Source organism: Talpa occidentalis, unplaced genomic scaffold (genome assembly GCF_014898055.3).
Source record: "Talpa occidentalis isolate TD23 unplaced genomic scaffold, MPIMG_talOcc4v2.1 talOcc4.8, whole genome shotgun sequence".
NCBI classification, from domain to species: Eukaryota; Metazoa; Chordata; class Mammalia; order Eulipotyphla; family Talpidae; genus Talpa; species Talpa occidentalis.
In genome coordinates this window covers 65,053,884-65,076,945 of record NW_023605194.1, presented here as the reverse complement: position 1 = coordinate 65,076,945, position 23,062 = coordinate 65,053,884, and the positions used below count along the sequence as shown (strand labels likewise).

Sequence of the window (23,062 nt, the reverse complement as noted above, 5' to 3'; positions counted from 1 at the left end):
TAGTAGTAAAAACGCTGCTTGAACATACTTTCCATAGGTTAGGGGTGCCATCACACAGGGCAGTACTGTTCCTCACCCCTTCTCTTCAGATGCCTGTTGGCAGACCCAGGCAGACTTTACTGTGTGTCTGACTGACTGACTGTAAATCAGAGGTTCCCACCACCTCCTCCTTAGTTTTGATTAATTTGTTAGAACAGGCTGCAGAACTAAAACATTTTACTTTTTAGATCACCAGTTTAATATCCAGAAGTATTAACTGGAATAAAAGTCTCAATGATAGTTAAAGTTTATTAGATAATCAGAGTGAGGATTTGAATCCAAGAACTCATCCAACAGATTTTACTCTGGGAGAGCTTTTTCTAACAATCATAAGTTTGAGTTTAGTTTACATAGATTGGAACAATGAGTCACTGATATAAAAGATGTAATTATTCTTGATGGGGTGTCAGGTGGGGTGGGGGAAGCTTCTGTTCTTATTTTCACTTAAAGATATGTTGATGCTATCTATGCACAGAGGAGAGCAAAACCTGGGATTTAATCATGTCTTGGATTTCTAAAAAATGCACTGTGGAGAGGAGTAGGTTGGGTACCCATTGTTTAAATCTTTATCTAGCTCCTTGGTCATTAGTGGGGGCTGCTTTACCTGCAGGCAGCAGATTTTTGCAGAGCTGCTTCACGGAACAGGCTGCAGCCTGTTCTGACTTCAAATCTGTGCAGATGGCTTTGCTCTCTTGCCTGCTAGAGCAGGAGTGGGGGTTCCCAGAACATTTGTGATATGTTCACAGAAGAGATGCATAGGGCATGGTGTGGAGAAAGAGCATGGTGCTTCAGGTGTGCCACTCCAGCGCGTTCACGGTCTTGCTAATCTGGAAACTTGGAACCCCCTCCTTTTGGATTTTTATGGAGGGTTCATTACACAGGTGTGATATAAAGTCAATAGCCACAGATGATTGATTCAACCTCCAGGCCCTCCCTTCTCCATAGGTTGCGGGGGATGAGACTGAAATTTTAACCCTCTAATCCAGGTTGGTTCTCTTAGCAACTGTCCCCATCTTTAGGCGCTTTCCAGAAGTTACCTCGAACATCACAATGAGAGACACCTTTGTTGATCTCATCAATTAGGAGATTCCAAGGCTTTTAGGAGCTCTTGCCAAAAATAGGATGAAGGCCAGATACATATTTCTTATTATAAATCACATGATCACAAAGCTTTTTATCCCATCTTATTCAGAATTCTAAAAAACTCTTTAATTTTTTCATGGTGCCCTAGTGTCTCATTGTGTGGACATACCAACATTTACATATTGTTTATACATAAACTGTAGTTTGTGTTGTTTATATGTAACTGTAGGAAGAACCATGATTGACCATACTTTGAAACCTGTGTATCCAGAAATATTCCCTGCTTCCTCTGACCAGGCAAGTTACTCCTTTTCTTGCTTGGAGTAAAACCGTTCCTGGGATGGAAGCTTTTTTGCCTGGAAGCTTGTACTGTGCCCTTGTTCCCATGCTGCCCAAACCCTTCACTGATACCTCTGTCTCTTCCTTCAGGAATATCGTCCCCTGGCTTAAGAAGTATGGGACTAACCCCAGCAATGGAGAGGTAGGTGGCTGTGCAAGAGTGCAAGTGATGGCCTGTGTGTGCTGACCACTGGCTTATCCTTTTCTCTCTGGTTTTCCTGCACACATACCTGGTAGAGAACCACCTATGGGGCACAGTGAGAAAAACTGTCCTCCCCTCCACACCTTTCTCCACTCCCATTCCTTTCTGGAAATGTTCCCGATGTGTGTGTATAGATGTGTATACACATGGATGTGATCACACAGTGAATAACCCCTCTGTGCCTTGCCTTTGTGCCTCTCAGTGTGTCAGAGAATCTGGGATTAACAATCATGTCAGTGCATAACTTCCTGGAACCCTTACCATGTGCCTAGTGGTCTGTGCTAAGAAGCCCTGCCATTCTGTGAGGGTAGACCATTAGGCTTGCTGAGATGTCAAGTCAGTAGTTACCTCCTAGTGCAGCCCATCCAGGGGAGCTGGGTCAGTTAGCTCTTCTCAGCCAGGGACAGGCAGCAGAACCAGGTGATCCTGCCTGTGTTTGGATTCCAGGCTAGTAGGATTTTGGCAGGATGATGGTGGCTGCATATAGCAGAGGCAGGCATTTGGGCTGAATGTGGAACGGGGAGGGCAAGCAGGCAGGTGGGGGCTTCTGTGAACCTTGGAGGACAGGTTGACTGGATGATTCCTCCAGGGTGTACTGGGGGCAGTGTTTGAACTCAGGAGTTCAGTGGGCTTTTCTCTTTAATGTGGTTTGGTTGGGGTGCTTGCTGTCAACAAGGGGAGTACCCTCCAGCTGTCTGTTGCGTCCTTCTGTCTTTGTCTTTTAAAAGTGTGACTGATAATGTTTTTCTTTAGGATCTGCTACTGGGAACCACTGTGGGCTTTCAGTTCCTTTCTTCAGGGTCTGCACTATCTGCCTGTGATTGGCTTGTTTTGTGATACTTTGTCGTACTCAGGATCAGATCACATGTGTCCCAGTGGAGGGACCAGCTGGTGTCAAGACCAGGCTCCTCTGTGGCTGAGGGTCTGTGCTATCCTTTGTCAGTGCTGGGTTTCAGGCTTCTCTTATGTTTTCTTGTCCACACCTATCCTCATGACCTCGCTCTCTTTCTTGGTGGGCATTGTCATTTGGTTGCATCAGGGATGCTTTTTGTTACTTAGGGTGTTTTGCTGTGCAGGTGCTCTTTCAGGGCTCCAAAACATAAATGCTCTGTGCTTGGCACCCACCAGGTCCAATATGGCACTTAGCTTGACTCCTTATTTGGGCATATCTCATTGAGGCTTAGCCATTTTATTTGTTCCAAGTGTCCTATTGGGGTGAGTTTCTGCAGGGAACACCCCTGACAAGCCCCACACATCCATATTGAGTATAGTTCCTCTCCCTAGCCTGGTCTCAGGAGGGCCTTGCTGAGTGAGGGCTAGCTAGCTTGGCCAGATGTGGTGGTAGCAGAGCCCCCTTCTGCTGAATATCTGAAGAGGGTTCCTGTGGTGTTAGTCGCAGTGAACCTCTGGAGCAGGGGCCAGCTTGGGCCTGTGTTACTTCTTGGGGCCTCAGGAGGAGCAGGTTGTGTGTGCGCTGTCTCAGTTTTCATGTACATGGGTGTCTGAGCCAAAAGAAGGGCTGTCTGATGGGGGGGATGTCCTTAGGCAAGGACCTGGTAGACTATCCTGGAGTCTGAGGCTCTCCTGTGCAAGTGTGTATAGGATCATTGAATGACAAAGGAATGAAGCCAGCTGTGGAGGAGCAGATGTGGTGCTCATCAGCAGGCAGGGGCTTCACGGAGCTGTGCATGTGTACCGACTACTTCAGCAGGGCCGGAGCTTGGCTTATGCCCAGTTCAGCCCCCGGATGTCCACCCAGTGTCTCCTCTGGGTTGGGGGGCCAGGCCCCCTCCACACCCTTCACCAGATGGCCAGCAGCTATTCATGACAGGCAGCCAAAGTAATTATTCTGCTTTGCCTCTCCCTCCCAGGGTGCCTCCATAGCCTCCCTTTACTTTTACAATTGAGGCCTCCCGGTAGGGTGATTCTTTCCTGTGGCTGTCTGGTCTTTGTTTTATTGTAAACAAAGTTTCCCTTAGGACAGGTGCACAGCAGACACATTACAGAAACTTGGGAAAATAGAGGATCCCATCACAACTGCTCTTAGGGTGTGTTTACTCTTTTCCCTTTAGGACTGTTTACTCCTTTTAAATCTTTTGTCTTAAATAGTTATATAACAGAACAAGAAGGTGAACACCTTTGTAACCACCAACCAGCTGGAGAGATATATTTATTTTTAAGTTTTAGAAGTAATCATTATTTTTTGTAAGAATATCTAGACATAGAACTATAAACCAAACCTTCACACTCAGCCTTCGCTTCCAGCCTGGAGGTAGCCCCTGTGGTGAGTGGGGCCACTTTGCTTACTTACCCTCTTATCCAGGGTAGTTGCTGTGTCCTGGGCCCCCAGGTCAGGTCTCTTGTCAGCAGTGGATAAATTTGGATGGCCAGATACTACTCTTAGTATACCTATTTCACCCACCTTCATAGCCCAGCATTTCTTCACATCAGTCACTTACCTGTTATTAATTTTAATTTTTCCAGAAACTGGATGGGAGGTCCCTGATCAAGCTGAACTTTGCAAAGAACAGCGAAGGTGAGTAATCCCTTTTAAAACTGGCTCTAGGATGGGATCCAGACTCCCTCCCTTCTACCATTTTCTATATTGAATCAGTCATTCCTTTCTGATCAGGCTGGACACTTATTTTCACTTTCTAAAAAATGTAACATAATTTCTTCTTAAAGAAGAAATTCTTTAAGGTCCAGGTAGGTTAAAGCTGGGGGAGGGAGGGAGGTTGTATGTAACCTCAGGTTTTGCGCACCTCCCACAAAGGTGGTTGGGCCAGGTGGAGTACTGGTCTCCTTTTGGGCATAATTGGGCCTCCTTAACTATGACTCTGGTCTCACCACTGGAGGCAGAAGCTGCTCAATGAGGCCCTGGGTGGGTGGCTGGACTTGGGGGAAGGAGGGTCTGGATAGTTTTGACGGCAACTCTTGCACTGGATTTATCCTCCCCTCTAGTTATAAAGTCTCAGCCTACCTCTAGGGTCCTGCTTTGTGCCCCTATACAAACCCTTCATTGTTCTAAATGACCAGATGCCTGAACCAAGGCAATCTCCCCTTCTCCTTCCTGGGCACTGACCTTGCTCTCAATTCCTTTGGTCTGTGCAGATGCTATGGTTGAGGTTGGTCTCTATGCTCAGTGAACTTGTGCATTTTGGGGAGATCTGAGGCCAGGGTGGCCCACAGTAGGGGTCACAGGGAGTGAGTGGACCAGAGCATATTTCTCCATGTTCCTGAGGCTCAAGGAGCTCTGCTGTGGTGGCAGAATGCTGTGACAGTCTCTTCAGCAGATATTTACTGAGTGGCTGCCATGTGCAGAGAGCAAAACAAGCCATGTCTCTCCCATAATGAAAGGAATGTACATTTTGATGGAGGAGGAAACTGGGAAACAGCTCTCCATAGTGTGTCAGATGCTGTTTCTGCCAGACCCAGAAGTAAAGCAGGGAGAGGATCATCGCAGGATTCACTGACACAGTTTGAGTGGAAATCTGATGGAAGGAAGGAGGCGGCTGTGTAGCGGTTTGGAGAGGGGCATTCTGTGCAGAGGGAACAGCCAGTGCACAACCCTGCAAGCCTGCCAGGGCATAGCCAGGAATGCTGTGCTGGAAGAGTGGAGATGGGCTGCAGTCAGAGGGCAGAATAGAATCCTGCAGGGCCTGGGTGGCCACTAGAAGACTCTTAAGATTTGAGTGAGAAAAGAGAGACAGAATCTGACCTGACTAGTGCCTTTTCTTTGAACAGCTTTGACCTACCAATTGCCATTTTTGCTTTTACTAGAAGATTTCAGGCACGTGAGAGTTAGAGAATCTATACAGTGACCTCCTGCCCCATACCCATTGCCCAATTTCCGTGCCCATCCACTCACAGCTCATCTGATTTTATCTGCACTTGCACTCTGCATCCTCTTAGATGATTTTGAAGCAAATCCCAGACATTTTATCATTTCATATTTAAGTACTTCACCTCATATCCCTGAAAGATAAGGATCATAATAATTGCTGTACCATTATCATACTTATAAACTCAACAAAAATTCCTTAAATCCCATCAAATACAAACATACAGCCAGTAGTCAAGTTTCCAGAATGCTTTTATAATTATTTTTCTGTAGTTTACATATCAGGGTTTTTTTTAAAGAACACACACATCTGCATATCTCTTCATCTGTGTGTGTTTCTCCCCCTTCCTCCTTTTTTGCAGTTTACTTCTTGTGATATTTGAACTGGTCCCCTAGCTACAGCACAGAGTGTGGCAAGGTTGCACCCAGGGCAGGGAGGGCTGCAGGAGTTTGTTGTGATGATCCAAGTGAGGGCATTAGGGGATGTGGCAGGTCTGAAGGCTGAACTGAGAGAGCTACTGTGACTGCTGTGGGAAGGACTGAGTTCCTGAGTACAGGTAGAGGATGCCGGGTGGTGGTTGATGGCAGGTGCTCAGGGAGTGAATCTGCCATGCACGAGTTGGTCTCAAATAGTTTCCTAGTTGGTGGGGGTGAGTAGGGGGCAAGGCTTGAGCCGCTGGCTGATGCTCTGGGTTCCTACTCTGGGCGGGCTGACGTCGGGCTCTGCCACAACTCTTCTCTGTGTTCTCCTTGTGTTTAGGGAAGTACCACTGCCCAGTGCTGTACACGGTGTTCAACAACAACACCCACATTGTGGCTGTGAGGACTACCGGCAATGTCTACGCCTACGAGGTATGTTCTCAGGAGCTGTGTGGGGTGTGGACTCCAGGAACCCAGGCCAGGCGCTGGTGCACACCAGACAAAGCAGACACAGCCTGTCCTTGTGGGGCCTATGGTTAGAGCCAGCGACACAGTCAAGAAAAGAGGGGGACCTGCCCACAGCCTCACACCTGAAGCCCAAGCAGTTCTGGCTCTGGGTAGGTCCTTGGACTCAAGGGCTCACTTACTGACCAGACGCCAGGCAGGGAAACTGTTCTTTGAGGACAGACCCTGTCTGCAAGGGAAGCATGGAGTCCACCAGGAGGAGTGGATGCCAGCTGGTGGGCAGGTGTGGGAAAGAGGAGGTCCTGGTTCCCATGCCAGTCCGCCTCCTCTGGGTGTGCCGCTGCAGGGCATGGGTGGCCAGTGCTGCTATTAGGCTCTGAAGGTCACTTCTGCAGGAGGCGTTTGCTGACTGGGGGCAGGTGGTGGTGTCGCTCTGTAGAGGTGGGCAGCTTTGTTGAGCCTGTTGGCTTCTCTGTAAATGTATTGCACAAGAGCATCCTAGTGAGGACTTGGTGAGGGCTGAGCCCTTGTCCAGCTCAACAGACTCTGCCCTTCAGTGTCCAGGCCACTGCTGTGAGCCTGTGGTGGGTCAACGGTTGTCCCTGTCCATTTCTTCACTATTGCAATGGCACCATCGTCCAGGCCAGGGTGGGAACCGGGCATCGTAATATCAGTCTTCTTCCTGGCTTAGGCAGTGGAGCAGCTAAATATTAAGGCCAAGAACTTACGTGACCTACTGACAGACGAGCCCTTCTCCAGGCAGGACATCCTCACTCTCCAGGTGAGTGTCCTTTCCCGATTGCTGTTCCCAGGGAGGGCCTATACTGAGAACCTGGGCACAGCTCCCTCCTGCCAACCCACACCTCCACCCAGGCTCGGTGGTCACCTTGGGCATCACACTATTTCCTCAGTCTGGCTCTCACATCTGCTGTGTCAGGGCCCCTCCTCTCTACCCTTGAAGCTGTCTCGACTTCTGAGTGATCCTTTTCGGGCTTGGGGCATGCTCTGTACCCCAACATCAACGCAGGGCACCCCTGTAGGTGTCTGAGAAGTTTGAGACCTAGAAAGTCAGAGTGACTAGCATGAGCCCTCTCCTTTCTGTGGTTTGTCCCACTTATCAAAGGTCAGCATGATTTCCCTTACAAGTGGGGACTCACCTTCCCCAGCACCCATGGCACTGTGGGATCTATGTCCAGCAGGCTCCTGCAGGGAGAACTGGGCAGGGTACTCCCAGGGTGGGAGGTCATGAGGAGGAGGCCCCAAGTCTGCCCATGACCCCTCAGCAAACCTCCCATCTCAGCAAGGGATGTTCTTAGCTGTGTGCCAGGGTGAAGGATCCTCAGTGTGGTAAGCAAGGAACCATTTATACCACTCTGTTCCCATCCTAAATCCTGGCACACATATACCCCCATCCCATGACTGGGCCCCCAGGTTGCCAGCAGCCTCTCCCTTCTTGGTTTCAGATCTGTCATGCCACCACCCAGCCTTTGCTGCCTGGGACAGCCACATAGGCCTGGCTGTGTGCTGGTTCCAATTTGCTGTTATGTTCTTTTTTTCCACAGGATCCCACCAATTTGGACAAATTCAATGTCTCCAATTTCTTTCATGTTAAGAATAATGTGAAAATAACAGATCCAGGTATGTACAACCCAGGCTGGTCTCTGGGTATGTAGGTTTGGGTGAAGTAAATTGGAGCTCCTTGGCAAAGGTCTTGCCTCTCTGGGGCTGGGGGTCCAGGAGTCTCACTCAGCCCGGACATGAATGTCCTTTGCCGGCATTCAGCTTCTCCTGCACTGAGGGTGGTAGGACCACCTCGGACCACACATGTGCACAGGCGGCAGAACATGTGGTTGATGCCGCAGGGCCATGGTGCCTTGGTACCCACCGCCTCCTTCCAGTGGTGGAAGCCTGGCTGCTCACCTCAAGACTCTGCTCCAGGGCTTGCCCCTTGAGCCACTTCTCCCAGGTGCCGGGGGATAGGGGTTGTCCTTTGTGCGCTAGGTCTCTCTCCTTGATCCTTAGGAATTTTCTCTGCCCCCACTGTAGGGCAAGGCAGTTAGCTCAGGCCACAGGGCCACTCTGACAAATGGGCAGGTCCTGTGCGGGCACCCTCAGCTAGCTGGCTTTTGCCATCGAGGTCCTGTGGTGCGGGCTGCTAATAAACACTGTGAGGCCGGGGCTGAGGCCCTAGACAGACCCAAGTGGACTACAGTGGAAACCACTGGCAGGTGGACTTGCTACCCTGCAGGGTGTTTTCTGTCTCTCTTCCTCCACAAAGTCCCGTCTGGGTTTGTAGCGACAGAGCTGTGTCCAGACTACATTAATGAAGGTGCCACTGCCTTATGGGTTACGTGGGGCCAGCATGGGGCTTCCATTATTGTCTGCTCTGGCCTTCTGTGAAGACATTGCTGGGGCTTGGTTGCTCAGGGCTCCTGTGCTGTTTATAGATGAAGAAAAGGCCAAACAGGATCCATCTTACTATTTGAAAAACACAAATGCGGAGACCCGAGAAACGCTGCAGGAGCTCTACAAGGAGTTCAAAGGGGATGAGATCCTGGCAGCCACCATGAAGGTCCCAGAGAAGAAGAAGGTGGACAAATTGAATGCAGTGAGTAAAAGGAGGGCCACCAGCTGACAGCTTGACCACTCCACCAGCTCAGCTTCTCTGAGTCATCCCAGGGAAGGGGCTTATGGGTGTCCTGGGATACCTTTGGATGGGAGGTGACCTGGACCCCTGCGAGTCACTGAGTCCCTGGAGGACTGCCCTGGGATGACTGGGAAGATGACGAGTCATCAAGGGAGGTGGCTCCCAGCCATGGAAGGTCTGTGTTGTGCTCTGGCTCAAGCTTCAGCCACACCCTGTGACATGGCAGCCTGTGGGTGGTGGGAGGGATGACCCTTTGGGGCACAGTCATGCCCTGCAGAGCTCGTCACAGGTACCTAGCGCAAACTCAGGTAGAGACATCCAGGGCCTTTCTCAGGAAGCCGACATCCACCTGCTTCTGTTCAGGCATGGCCTGGCTTGCTGGGGGCGAGGGTTGGGGTAGGGGTGGGGTTCTCCTGTTAGAATTATCCAAGGGGGCTTCCCTGGTGGCGCAGCGGTTGAGCACTGGGTTGCGAGGCTGCCCGCAGCCTCTGCAGTGCCGGTTCAATCCCCGGCTGCTCCCCGGCCACAGGAGGAGGGTCCCACATGGCGCGCAGACCTCTCCTGCCGCCCGCTGCTCCCCTCAGCAGTGTACTTCGGTCCTTCTGCCTGCTCTGCTCCCCGCTCTGGCTCTGGTGAATTCTCTCACCCTCCCGCGCTTCTGACTGTACCCAGTGCTTGTATAAATAAATAAATAAATCTCTAAAAAAAAAAAAAAAGAATTATCCATGGAAATTTAGAAAAGTAAAATAATGAGTGTGTTGTTCACAGTCCCCCTATTCTAATAACAATTTTTAGCAATTTTGATGTATTTTCTTCTGAAACCCCTTCCCTCCCCTCCTAAATCTTTCTAGAATTAAAAAAAAAAAATCATTATTTTTTTTTCCTGGTTAAAAGATTATTTATTATAAAACCCTGAAAGCTTTAAAAAGGTATTAGAGCCCCTCATACCAGCTGACCAGCTCTGCCTGGGGGTTTCATATAACACGAGAACCTTGGCCGACTGGACCTTTGGCACAGCTGGGGCCCACGGGTTGCTGGCTCCCACAAAGGCTGGACCCCAGGCATCCCAGCTTTCCTTTCTCCAACACTTGTCATCATAGCTCTTTGTGGGGAGAGGTCAGTGCAGGCCAAGTCATCCTGTCCTCCACAACCCTCCTGCTGGTGCTTGTGGGTGGTAGTCAGGGAGGCCTTCCTGGAAGAGAAATCCTGAGAAGGACCTGAACAGTGAGGATGGCTGGTTTCCGTGTCTCCAGCCTGCCTACCGCCCAGGGCACCACAGTATGCTATTGTGGTTTTCTTGACAGGCTCACTACTCCACTGGGAAGGTTAGTGCCTCCTTCACCTCCACTGCCATGGTTCCAGAGACCACACATGAAGCAGGTAGTTACTTTTTTGGCTCCAGTCAGCAGTGGTAGGGTGCGGTGCCTCCCTACCCTCCTTAGGCATTGCTCCTTTAGTCTTGGGCTATGTGGGCTGTTGGACAGCTTGTCCAGATTGGGGGAGGCTGGTGTGAGTGATGGACTGGGGACAGGAGGCCCTCCCCTACCATCTGCATCTACAGATGCATCCTGGTATCTGCACTGGCTGCCATGGGCACCTTGGCCCTCCACGTAGGCTGCCCCTGGCACTGTCCTTAGGCCCCCTCTTTATGTTCTTGGCCTGTCCATAACCATCCCTTAGTCCCCAGCCCTCTCCCACAGTCTCTTTCACCCTGTATCCATATTTTTCAGGCATCACTTAACTGTTGAGCCCTGGCTTGCCCCCTCTGCCTGTAGACTTGCCCTGTCCGGACCCCACAAGCCTGTGCATGCCCAGGGCAAACCTCAGGCTCTGACTCGTTGGTCCTCCTCAGAGCTGGGGTGGCATCTGAGGCTTAGTGCCTGGTGTGGGGTGGGACTCCCTAGGTTGAGGGCAGGCACAAAGCTTGGGCCTCTGCTTGCAGCTGCCATTGACGAGGATGTACTGCGCTACCAGTTTGTAAAGAAGAAGGGCTATGTGCGGCTGCACACCAACTGGGGAGACCTCAACCTGGAGCTGCACTGCGACATGGTGGGTGTGTGCTATGCCCGGGGGCACTGGCACAGTCTTAACCAAGCCTCATTAGTGCGTGCTTGTAGAACACCCCAGCCCCTCCCCAAGAGAAAGGTGTGAGCCCTTTCACCCCTAGCAGGGACCCTGTTAGCCACATGCCATCTTTCCTTGGCCGCGTCCTGAGCAGGCCTGCGCACCTCACACAGAAGGGCTTGAGCTGCACTGTCCCCTGGCCCACTTTCTCCCTTGGCTCTGGGAAACTGCTGCAGTCACAGTGTGTGTCCTGTCACTTGGCTTCATGGGTCCTTGCCCTCTGACTAGGCTGCTGACCATGTGCTTCTGCCCAGCGAGGGCCCTGGGTGGTTGATGTGGTGGGGACCCTCCCATTGGCCACATGTGTCACAGAAGTACCTGGGCAATTTTACAGACACCAAAGACCTGCGAAAATTTCATCAAGCTTTGCAAGAAGCAATATTATGATGGCACCATCTTCCACAGATCCATCAGGAATTTTGTGGTGAGGGACGGGAGTTGCTGCTGGCTGCAGATGTGCCTGGGACACGGGGAGCTGTGTAGCACCTGGCCAGGACCAGGTGAATAGTGTCGTACCTTTGAGCTCCTGCAGATGGGCAGGGACCCTTCGGGTCGATCCCTTGAGTCCCCAGCCTGGCCAGTACTGGGCTTGTGCATAGAGGTGTCCTGAGCCCAGAGCTCAGACCCTGACGTGTAGCCCACTTTCGGGTGGGGAGCTGGGGCGGTGGGTGGGCAGTGAGTGGCGAGGGCTGGGCAGAACCAAGGAGCATAGTTTGTTTACTGGCTTTTGTTCTTGCAGATCCAAGGGGGTGACCCCACTGGCACAGGCACAGGTAGGTACTGGTGCTGGGGCTCCTTAGTTAGCTTTGAATGGTCCATAAGACCCAAGTGGGTGCGTTGGGCTGCCAAGAGCTCTGGACATGGACCTGATAGACCAGCCACCTACTCACGTATGGGCAGTGTGACCTTAGGTGTGTCCTTCTGTGGTTCTGAGGCTTAAATAATAGCCGGGGGGCACATTACGTCCTCTAGGGACCTCTGGGCGTATCTGCCTCTGCCGCTGACCAGGGAGGCTTGAGGGAGTCAGCAGCACATAGCACTGGGCCTGGCTCTGGAGTCCCAGCTGTGGCTTCTCATGCTGCCACACCCTGTCAGCTGCTTGGGCCAAGGCGCGCTCGATCCCATGTGGGGTGGATGATAGTGAGCTGTGGTCTCGACCCTTTACCCCAGGGGCCTGGGGCTGGATAGAGTCCAGAGGGAGGTTGGTGGTGAGGGTCTCAGGCTGCCTCCTGCCCAAACACACGCCCTTGAGTGCCTGCCCCGGGGACCCTGAACAGATTTCTGGAGCTGAGCTGCCGCCTGCTGGCCACGCTTGACTGGGACCCGGTCGGCCTCTTGCCGGCCACGCTCTTTCTCTTTCAGGTGGGGCCTCGTACTGGGGGAAGCCCTTTAGAGATGAATTTCGGCCCAACCTCTCGCACACAGGCCGGGGCATCCTCAGCATGGCCAACTCGGGGCCCAACAGCAACAAGTCTCAGTTGTGAGTCCCGGGCACCCTGCTAGTAGGGAGTGATTTTAGTGTGATTTTATAGTTTTCTTCACATGAGTTCCCTGCCTTCCTGGGTACAGCTGCTCCTTAAGGATTTTATGATTTGTGATAGTATTATAAATGGATTCCCCCCCCTGCAATTCCAGGTAGAGAAAAATTATAACTTTTATCAGATTCTCCTAATTAAAACAGCTTTTAAAGAGCCTAGAATTTTCTAGCTGTTCATGTGTACTGGCATGAGGGGGTGCCTGCTCTTGCTGTGTGAGCAGCAGTCACCTCACTGTGAGGCCTGTGAGGGCGAGGAGGTGGGCGTCCTGCTAAGTGACATGCTGTGTAGCCATCTGATCAGATTTGTAGTTGGTTTAGTTTTTTGGAAGAGATGCTTCTCTTTTAGTGTCTGCTACTACAGTCACATGCTCCTTTTTTCCCTCCTGAAATGTGTGGAAGAGACCACTGGGTTGGCCAGTGTTTCTGTCGCTATTGTGTCTTGGGGAGTAAAGCGCATCCTTGCTGCTCCGTGTTGGCTGTGTTCAATTGGGAGCCTAGCCTGGCTGCCCCGGACAGGTTGGTCAGCCCAGTGGGGTACAGCTTGCACAGTCAGTCTTGGGGTGGGTTACGTTACTGTGGAGTCAGATGCTTGTTTAGTCAGGGCGTCACTTCATGAGCCAACTGGATGATTCAGCTCGCCCATCTCTAGATTTCTAGACTTGTTTCCATGGTGTCTCCTCCTCCATCTCTTCTGATCACATCTATTCCTTTTCCCTAGGTGGTGTAGGTACTTACTTTTGCTGCTTCCTGGTGTCTTTTTCTGTCTACTTGATTTCACATCTCACTCTTTACCACTGAAGCCATCATGTTGAGGCTGCATCCCCCTGCCCCACTTTGCTAGCTACTGGTGCACCCTGGTTACTGTCTTTCTGCTCAGGGGCTGCCTGGGTGGTGTTTCTCACTCCAGGAAGACTGGGTATGGGGGTTGTGTGTTTTGTTTTTTCGGGGACGGTTTCACCTTTTATTATTATTTTTTTTTTTTTTGAAATTTATTTTTTATTTTTTTTTTTATAATAATAAATTTTATTGTTATATTCCCCATACAATTGCAGCCCCCCCATTCTGACCCCAATCCCTCCCCTCCCGCCCCCGCCCCCCAAAAAGTGTCTCTGGTTCATAGTTTTTTGTTGATTTTGATTTTCACTTTCTTATAGTTATTCATTTTCCTGGTCCCTTATTTAAGTTTTCTAGATTCCTGCTATGAGTGAGACCATCCGGTATTTTTCTTTTTCTTTTTGGCTTATTTCGCTGAGCATGATCCCTTCCAGCGCCATCCATGTTGCTGCAAATTGCATGTGTTTATCTTTTTTGAATGCTGAGTAATATTCCATGGTATATATGTACCACATCTTCTTGATCCAGTCATCTATTTTTGGGCATTTGGGTTGTTTCCAAAGCTTAGCTATTGTAAAGAGTGCTGCTATAAACATAGGGGTGCAGGTGCTCTTTGGAATTGATGTTTCTGTGTCCTTTGGGTAAATACCTAGGAGTGGAATTGCTGGATCATATGGAAGCTCTATGTTTAGTAGGTCCAGAAATCTCCACACAGCTCTCCACAGTGGTTGGACCAGTTTGCACTCCCACCAAGAGTGCAGAAGAGTTCCTTTTTCTCCACACCCTCGCCAGCATTTGTTGTTGCTAGTTTTTTTAATATGTGCCATTCTCACTGGTGTAAGATAGTATCTCATGGTAGTTTTGATTTGCATTTCCCTGATGGCAAGTGATGTTGAACATTTTTTCATATGCCTGTTGGCCATTTGCATTTCCTCTTCAGAGAAGTTTCTTTTTAGCTCTTCTGCCCATTTTTTGACTGGGTTATTTTCTTTGTTGTTGTTGAGTCTCATCAGCTCTTTGCAGATTTTTGTGATCAGTCCTTTATCATTAGTGTTGGGTGCAAAAATGTTCTCCCAGTTGGTGGGGTTTCTCTTTGTTTTTGTTATTGTCTCTTTTGCTGTGCAGAAGCTCTTTAATTTGATGTAGTCCCAGCTGTTTATCTTTGCCTTCACTATCACTGCTTTGGGTGATGTGTCTGTAAAGATGTCTTTGATGTGCAAATCACGTAGTGTTTCGCCTATATTTCCTTCTATATATTTTATGGTTTCAGGTCTTATGTCTAGTTCTTTAATCCATTTTGAGTTGATTTTTGTGTATGGTGTGAGGTAGTGGTCAAGCTTCATTCTTTTGCATGTAGCGACCCAGTTTTCCCAGCACCATTTATTGAACAAACTTTCTTTGCTCCAATGCATAGTCTTTGCTCCTTTGTCAAAGATTAGTTGACCATAAATCTGTGGGTTTATTTCTGGATTTTCTATTCGATTCCATTGGTCTGTATGTCTGTTCTTGTTCCAATACCATGCAGTTTTGATGATTATGGCTTTGTAGTATAGTTTGAAGTCTGGGAGTGTAATGCCTCCATTCCCTTCTTTTTTTTTTCAGGAGAGCTTTGGCTATTCGGTGTTTTTTGTGATTCCATATGAATTTCATCAATAATTGTTCTATTTCTTTGAAGAATGACATTGAAATTTTGATTGGAATAGCATTGAATCTGTATATTGCTTTTGGAAGAATGGCCATTTTAATAATGTTTATTCTTCCAATCCACGAGCAGGGGATGTCTCTCCATTTCTTTGTGTCTTCTTCTATTTCTTTTAACAGTGTTTTATAGTTTTCTTTGTATAGGTCCTTTACCTCTTTTGTTAGATTTATTCCCAAATATTTGATTTTTTTTGTTTCAATAACAAAAGGGATGGTTTTTTTGATTTCTTCTTCTTCAGATTTATTGTTTGTGTATAGGAAGGCTACTGACTTTTGCGTGTTGATTTTTTTTTTTTTTTTTTTTTGTTTTTTTTTTAAAACTTTTTTTTTTTTTATAGAGGCATGTTTTTTTTATTTTTATTTATTATATTTGTTTGTTTGTTTTGTTTATACATGCGCTGGGTACAGTCAGAAGCGCGGGAGGGTGAGAGAATTCACCAGAGCCAGAGTGGGGAGCAGAGCAGGCAGAGGGACTGAAGTACACTGCTGAGGGGCAGCGGGGGCAGGAGAGGTCTGGCGCACCATGTGGGATCCTCCTCCGGTGGCCGGGAAGCAGCGGGGATCGAACGGCGCCGCAGAGGCCGCAGGCAGCTTCGCAACCCAGCGCTCAACCGCTGCGCCACCGGGGAGGCCCTGCGTGTTGATTTTGTATCCTGCCACTTTACTGAACTGATTGATGAGTTGAATTAGCTTTTCTGTGGAGTTTTTGGGGTTCTCTATGTATAATATCATATCGTCTGCAAATAGTGATAGTTTGACTTCTTCTTTTCCTATTTGGATTCCTTGGATGTCTTTCTCTTGTCTTATTGCCCTGGCTAGGACTTCCAGTATTATATTGAAAAGCAGTGGTGAGAGTGGACATCCTTGTCTTGTTCCAGATCTTAATGGAATTGCTTTCAGCTTTTCACCATTGAGAATGATACTGGCTGTTGGCTTGTCATAGATGGCCTTTATGATGTTGAGGTATGTTCCTTGTATCCCAAGAATTTCAAGGGCTTTTATCATGAATGGGTGTTGCACTTTGTCGAAAGCTTTCTCAGCATCTATTGATATTATCATATGGTTTTTATATTTCTTTTTGTTGATGTGTTGGATAACGTTGATTGATTTTCTGATGTTAAACTATCCTTGTGCCCCTGGAATGAATCCTACTTGGTCGTGGTGAATTATCTTATGGATACATTGTTGGATTCTGATGGCTAAAATTTTATTGAGGATTTTTACATCAGTGTTCATTAGGGAGATTGGCCTGTAGTTTTCCTTTTTGTGTTGTCCTTGTTGGTTTGGTATTAGTGTAATGTTGGCTTCATAGAACGTGTTTGGTATCGTCCCTTCCTTCTCAATTTTTTGGAAGAGTTTGTGAAGGATAGGCACTAATTCGTCTCTGAATGTTTGGTAGAATTCATTTGTAAATCCATCAGGTCCGGGCTTTTGTTTTTGGGGAGGTTTTTGATTACCATTTCAATTTCGCTAATTGTAATTGGTCTGTTTAGGTGTTCTATTTCTTCTTTATCTAGCTTTGGGTGATTGTAGAGTTGTAGGAATTTGTCCATCTCCTCTAGATTGTTAAACTTGTTTCCATATAACTGTTCATAGTAGTTATTGATTATTTCTTTTGATTCTGCTGTGTCCGTTGTGATTTCTCCTCTTTCATTATGATCCTGTTTATTTGTGCTTTCTCCCTTTTTTCCTTTGTGAGCCTGGCTAGGGTTTGTCTATTTTATTGATTTTTTCAAAGAACCAGCTTTTGGTTTCATTTGATCTTTTGGATGTGTTTTTTAGTTTCAATTTCATTTATTTCTGCTTGGTTTTTATTATTTCTTTTCTTCTACTGGTTTTGGGGTTTTTTTGTTGTTCTTTTTCTAGATCTTTGAGCTTCGAGATTAGGTTGTTTCTTTGAGTTCTTTCTTGTTTCTTGATGTGAGCTTCTATTGCTATATATTTTCCTCTTATTACTGCTTTTGCTGCATCCCATACATTAGGATATTGGTGTCCTCCTTGTCGTTCAATTCAAAAATTTTTTAATTTCTTCTTTGATCTCCTCATTAGTCCAGTGGTCTTCCAGTAGTGTGGTTTTTAATCTCCATGAGGTAGGAAAGTTCCTTGCCTTCTTTTTATGGTTATTTCTAGTTTGATGCCTTCATGGTCAAAAAGATGGTTGATATGATTTCAATCTTGGTGTATCTGTTGATGTTTGTCTTGTGCCCCAGTATGTGATCGATCCTGGAGAATGATCTGTGTGCGCTTGAGAAAAATGTGTACTCGTTTTTTTTGGTTTAGTGTTCTATAGATGTCTGTTAAGCCCAATTGCTCTAGGTCCTTATTTAGAGCTTTGGTTTCTTTACTTATTTTTTGTCTTGTTGATCTATCCATTGTTGATAGTCGTGTGTTGAAGTCTCCCACTACGTATGTGTTTTCTCTGATGTCTGTTTTCAGAGAGGACAACAGTTGTCTGATATATTTTGGTGCTCCTTCGTTTGGTGAGTATATGTTAATGAGTGTTATTTCTTCTTGAAGTATTGTCCCCTTGATCATAATGTAGTGACCATTGGGGTCTCTTTTTATCTTTTTGAGTTTGAAATCTGTTTTATCTGATATAAGTATAGCTGTTCCTGCTTTCTTTTTTGGTCATTTTGTTGTAGGATTGTTTCCATCCTTTAACTTTGAGCCTATTTTTATCTTTTGTAGCTAATGTGTTTCCTGGAGACAGCAAAAGGTTGGGTTTTTGTTCTTAATCCAGGCTGCAACTCTGTGTCTTTTTATTGAAGAGTTTAGTCCATTTACATTTAGAGTTAATATTGATATGTTAACATCTGTATTTGCCATTGTGTTTGTCTTCCTTTGATTTTATATTATTTATTCTTTTAATAACTTTTTTTTTTTGTCCTTCTTTCATTTTATTCGTCCCTCTGAGGTTCTGGCTTTAGGACTCCTTGTAGTATTTTTTGGAGTGGGGGTTTAGTTGCAATGAAATTCCGGAGTTTCTGTTGTCTGGGAAGGTCCTATTCTTTCTTCAAAGAGGAAGGAGAGCTTTGCGGGATAGAGTATTCTTGGTTGGCATCTGTTTTCTTGGAGTCTGTTGACTATGTCCCTCCACTCTCTCCTTGCCCGTAGTGTTTCTTCGGAGAAGTCTGATGTCAGCCTGATTGGCTTTCCTTTGAATGTTATCTGTTTCTTCCCTCTTGCCAGCTTCATTATTTTTTCCTTGTCCTGGATTCTAGGGAGCTTTACTATTATGTGTCTTGCTGTATTTTTTCTTTCGTCGTGGAAGTTTGGTGTTCTTCTTGCTTCTTGTATATCAATTTTCAGCTCCTTCTTCACATTTGGGAAGTTCTCTTCAATTATCTCTTTGAATATTTTCTCTGTTCCTACTTCTCTCTCCTCTCCTTCTGGTATTCCTATAACTCTTATATTTCCTTTCCTCATGGAGTCAGATAGTTCCCGAAGTCTTTCTTCATTCTTTTTCCTTCGTACTTCTCTTTCCTTTTCTGTTTTGGTTCTTTTTATTTCTGTGTCTTCAAGAGCACTTATTCGTTCTTCCATTTCATCAATTCTGCTTTCATTGCTTTTCCCAGAATTCTTTAGTTCTTCCACTAATTCTTTGATCTCCTGCATTTCTTTTACTTCCCTCTTTAGGGACTCAATTTCATTCTTTTGATCGTTGATTATTTTTCCCTTATCATTGTTTTCCTTTATGACTTCTGTCAGTTTTTAATCACGGCAATTTTAAATTCTCTTTCTGGAAGGCTCAGAAGTTCTTCCAAGTTACTGTCGTTGCAATCTGGGGGCTGGTTTTCCTTTTGTGGTGTGCTTTTTCTCTGGAGAGTTTCTAGGTTGCGTGTGGTTCTTCTCCTCCCTACTGTCTGTTTTCTAATTTGCCGTATGCGTTGGGACACTGTGTTGTTGGGACTGGCCGGCATCTTGGGTGGGCTTCTCTGCTCCCCTCTGGTTCCTCCAGGAGTTATCTGTCAGTTTCAAGCAGTCTTTATTGGAGAAAGGTCCCTGTCCTAAAATGCCGATGTGGGGACACACTCCCCTGTGCGCCTGGTCTGCCCCAGCGGTGGGTTCCTGTTCCCCCTCTGGGCTTGGACTGCAGGCCAGAGGGGGTCTGGCGTGGGCGAACTTCCCCTGCTCACCTCTGGCTCCTGAGGAAGCCTTGTGCAGGTAGTCTTTACTGAAGAAATGTCCCTGTTCTAAAATGGTGATGTGGGACACACTCCCTGCGCGTCCAGTCTCAGGCACACTCTTCTGCGCGCCTGGTCTGCCCTGGCTGTGGGTGCTCGCTCTCCCTGTGGGCTCAGACTACTTGTTCGGAAGGGGCCCGGTGTGGGCTAACTCCCCAGCTGGCCACTAGCTCCTTCAGGAGCCTGTGCTGGCTTCAAGTCGCTAGGTGGCGCCAGAGATCTCTCCTAGAGCCGTTGGGGAGCTGATTTTCCACCCCATGGGACAGGGAGCAGAGCGGGGATGGTAGGGTACACCTCAACGGCTTTGGGGTGCTGTGTCTGCCTTGTGCCCCACCGTCGTGGGGAACCCACGCCCCTAATTTCGTGCCCCTGGTCTCAGTTCCAAAGCCCTCAGTTCCAGGACGCGGGCTGTAGCCCAGTTCAGTGGCGCGGGAATGGCGCCTTTTGCACCGCTCCCCTGCCTGGGCGCCTGGTTCCTGCTCACTCAGGGAGGGACCTTCACCTCAGTGAGGACCTCCGCGCATCTCCCCGCAAGCCTAGGTCGTCTCCCAAGCCTAGGTCGCAGGCGCGGGGACCTGGGCAGCCGCGATCCCGGTCTGCACTTGCTTTTCAAGCGCGCCGAGCGCGCCCCTTTCCGCGCCAGCTTACCGGCAGCCCGGGCTGTGTGCGCGTCTCCCGGGGTCTTTGTTCTTCTCTAATGGCGCCCGGAGCCGTTCGCTCACCGCCGCGGCGGATCCTGCAGGGTTCGCCTCAGCTCCCGTTCACGGGGTGTGGTGGCTGCAATAGTTCCTTTCCACTCACAGTCCCGCTTGCTGCGTCGTTTGTTCTTGTGGGCCGTTTTGGTTTGTTGTTTCCCTCCTCTCTGCGGGTCGGAGAGTGCCGCCTCTGTGGGCGGGGGAGGGGAGCAGGGGTCTGCGCTTCCCTCCCTTCTGGTCCTCTTTTATGGCCACTTTCTTCTTCGGGTAGTTTGCTGGAGTCACCCGTTTATCTTCCGTGTCCCGGTTCTCACTGGGACCTGCCGCTTTTCCTCCCTATTCACTTTTTTTAATGGGAGATCTTACTCGCAGCGTCTCCTCGCCGCCATGTTGCTCCGCCCTCCTCCTCCTATTATTTTTTAAAAAGATTTATTTATGCATATAAGAGCTGGGGTACAGGCCAGAGGTGGCGGGGGCGGGAGGGTGAGAGAATTCACCAGAGACAGAGTGGGGAGCAGAACAGGCAGACTGACTGAAATACCCTGCTGAGGGGAGCAATGGGCGTGACAGGAGCGGTCTGCTGTGCCTGTGGGTTTCTCCCTGGCTGGGGATCGAACTTGTGCTGCAGTGGCTGCGGGTAGCCAGATAGGTTGTGTCTTAACCCCTTGTGCCACAAGGAAGGCCCTCACCTTTTATTATTTATTTCTAACTCTTTGGCTTAAGTAGCCTGTAGAACTGCTGCTGGATGAGAGTGTTCTCTGTTTACTTCTAATATTTTGTGCTTTCCCTGACAACTGCCAAAGGTTTGCTTCATTTTTGTAAAGAACGTTTTTTTAGCCCTTACTTTGTTACATATTTGGTTTCCCTTTCATTTTTTTCTAATTGCTGTTTTCTTCAGGTTTAACACAGGTTTTTTAAATTCCCTATGTTAGAAATTAATGAGACACCCGCTTGGTGGCCAGAGTTCGGTTCTACACATGCAGGGTTTTGATGTGCGGTGGACTTATCTGGTGCGACCCTGTGGCCCAAGAATACAGCCCTGGCTGGAGGAGTAGTGGGTGTTGATACAGCCCGTGGCCTCTTCTCCGCATGTCTGTGTGTTCTGTTTCCAGGTCTTGCTGGGGCGCACCGCGGCATGCAGGGCAGCCACCAGCGCTGCTCCTCTGGGGAAGCCTCAGCCCCTCGAGCACAGTGACAGGCCCAGGATTTTCTTCTTTTTTGTCTTGAATCTTCTTTCATCCTTTTGCTTTTAGCCTTTCAGATTCCTGAAGTTTGAGGGCTACTGTTTTTGATGGCACACACCCAGATTTTATGTTAAGTGAACTGAAGACTTTAAAGTGTGTATTTAATTCCAGTCAGTATATTGGGATTCCAGTGTGGTTTTGGTGGCCCTTTTTTAAAAATTTATTTTCATTTCCTTTTTTTTTTTTCCCTCCTGTTGTGCAAGTTAGACGTTTTTCTTCTGGTCTTTATGAAGGAGTAAATCTGCTTAAAGTCTGAAGTTACTAAGTTATTAGTGTCTCTGCCTCCCATTTAGATAAGATCCTTGCAGTTTCCCTGGACCATCTCACGTGTTAAAGTAATTAGCTTCTTTAATTCCACCTCATTTTCTTTTTTATTTTTTTTTAAGATTTATTTATTGATGCATACAAGACCTGGGGGACAGGCCAGAGGTGCAGGGGGTGAGAGGATTCACCAGAGACAGAGTGGGGAACAGAACAGGCAGATTGACTGAAGTACACTGCTGAGGGGAGCAGCAGGTGAAACAGGAGAGGTCTGCGGAGCCATGTGGGTTGCTCCCTGGCTGGGGATCGAACTTGTGCAGCAGAGGCTGTGGATTGCTTCAGAGTGCTGTGCTTATTAACCCCTTGCACCACCATGGAGGCCCCACTTCATTTTCATACCAAGTTAGATAGGGCAATTTTCTTGGTCCGTGTTTACATTTGCCCACGTGTCTCAATTTCTTTACTCCCTTTTTTGCTTGTCACGTCCTTCCTTTTGCTTCAAAGCCCTTGGTCCCTCTGTAGACCTCTTGGCGGGGTAGGCCCCTTGCTACCCTCTTCTCACCACCTCTCCAGAGCAGCTGCTGTCCAGCCTCTGCCCACAGAGTCTCCCCTGCTCTGGGCCTTCTAGGGAGTCATGGGCGCAACTTTGGCTGATAGGTGGCCCTAGATGGGCAGGTTGTGGGGGCCACACACGTGCACTTTGAGTCACCCAGCTTCCCAGAGCAGGCACTGGAGCAGGTGGGGGGCACCTGCCCATCAGTCCCAAGCCAAGGCAGGTGAGAACATGTGCACACCCTTCTGACCCTCTTGTTCTCCTTTCCTAGCTTTATCACCTTCCGTTCCTGTGCTTACTTGGACAAGAAGCACACCATTTTTGGGCGGTAAGAGAAGCAGCGTGAGGTGGGGGTGTCAGCATAGGCTGAAGGGTTCCTTTCCCACCTGGGAGCCCTCTCTGCCTTTCCCCATGGGTCTGGCCCATGCTCTTTGGCCCTCATATCTCACTGCTTTGGCCTCGGCTGTGTAGAAGTTGGGGTTCTTTGTTTGGCAGCACCTGTGGGTTAGAGAGCATGCAGCTCTTTGACTGGCTGCCCGGCATAGGCTCCCTGCCTCAGCTCTCCTTGGATCAGCCCACACTGCAAGTTCCACCTTGTCCTCTCTTCTATCCTCTCATTCAGAGGCCGGCACACTTCCCATGAAGGCTCAGATGGCATTTCCAGCTCTGTAGCCTGATACCCTGTCCAGGCCTTAGCTCTGCAGATATAGCACAGAAGTGGCTACAGGCAGCGTGGGCACCCAGGGTGTGGCTGTGTCCCATATAACTTTGACAGCTTTGACAGTCAGACACAGCCACCAAGTCTCACTTGCCTGTCCCCCGGCCTTCCTCCACAGCCCTGCAGATCTTTCTGAAGCCCATCTGGCCTGGCTCCACCACTTACCTGTGTGGTG

The 23,062-nt window shown here is 48.4% G+C and overlaps 1 protein-coding gene across 1 annotated transcript in view; it reads left to right on the top strand.

Annotated features, from left to right (window-relative positions):
* PPIL2 (peptidylprolyl isomerase like 2) overlaps positions 1-23,062 on the top strand; it is a 30,838-nt gene that overhangs the window by 6,014 nt on the left and 1,762 nt on the right. The window contains exons 5-16 of the mRNA XM_037497866.2: positions 1,552-1,603; positions 4,148-4,199; positions 6,265-6,356; positions 7,081-7,170; positions 7,952-8,027; positions 8,837-8,997; positions 10,341-10,416; positions 10,979-11,085; positions 11,495-11,584; positions 11,900-11,933; positions 12,523-12,640; positions 22,441-22,497. Coding sequence (XP_037353763.1) covers positions 1,552-1,603; positions 4,148-4,199; positions 6,265-6,356; positions 7,081-7,170; positions 7,952-8,027; positions 8,837-8,997; positions 10,341-10,416; positions 10,979-11,085; positions 11,495-11,584; positions 11,900-11,933; positions 12,523-12,640; positions 22,441-22,497 — 1,005 coding nt within the window. The remainder of the gene's footprint in view (positions 1-1,551; positions 1,604-4,147; positions 4,200-6,264; positions 6,357-7,080; positions 7,171-7,951; positions 8,028-8,836; positions 8,998-10,340; positions 10,417-10,978; positions 11,086-11,494; positions 11,585-11,899; positions 11,934-12,522; positions 12,641-22,440; positions 22,498-23,062) is intronic.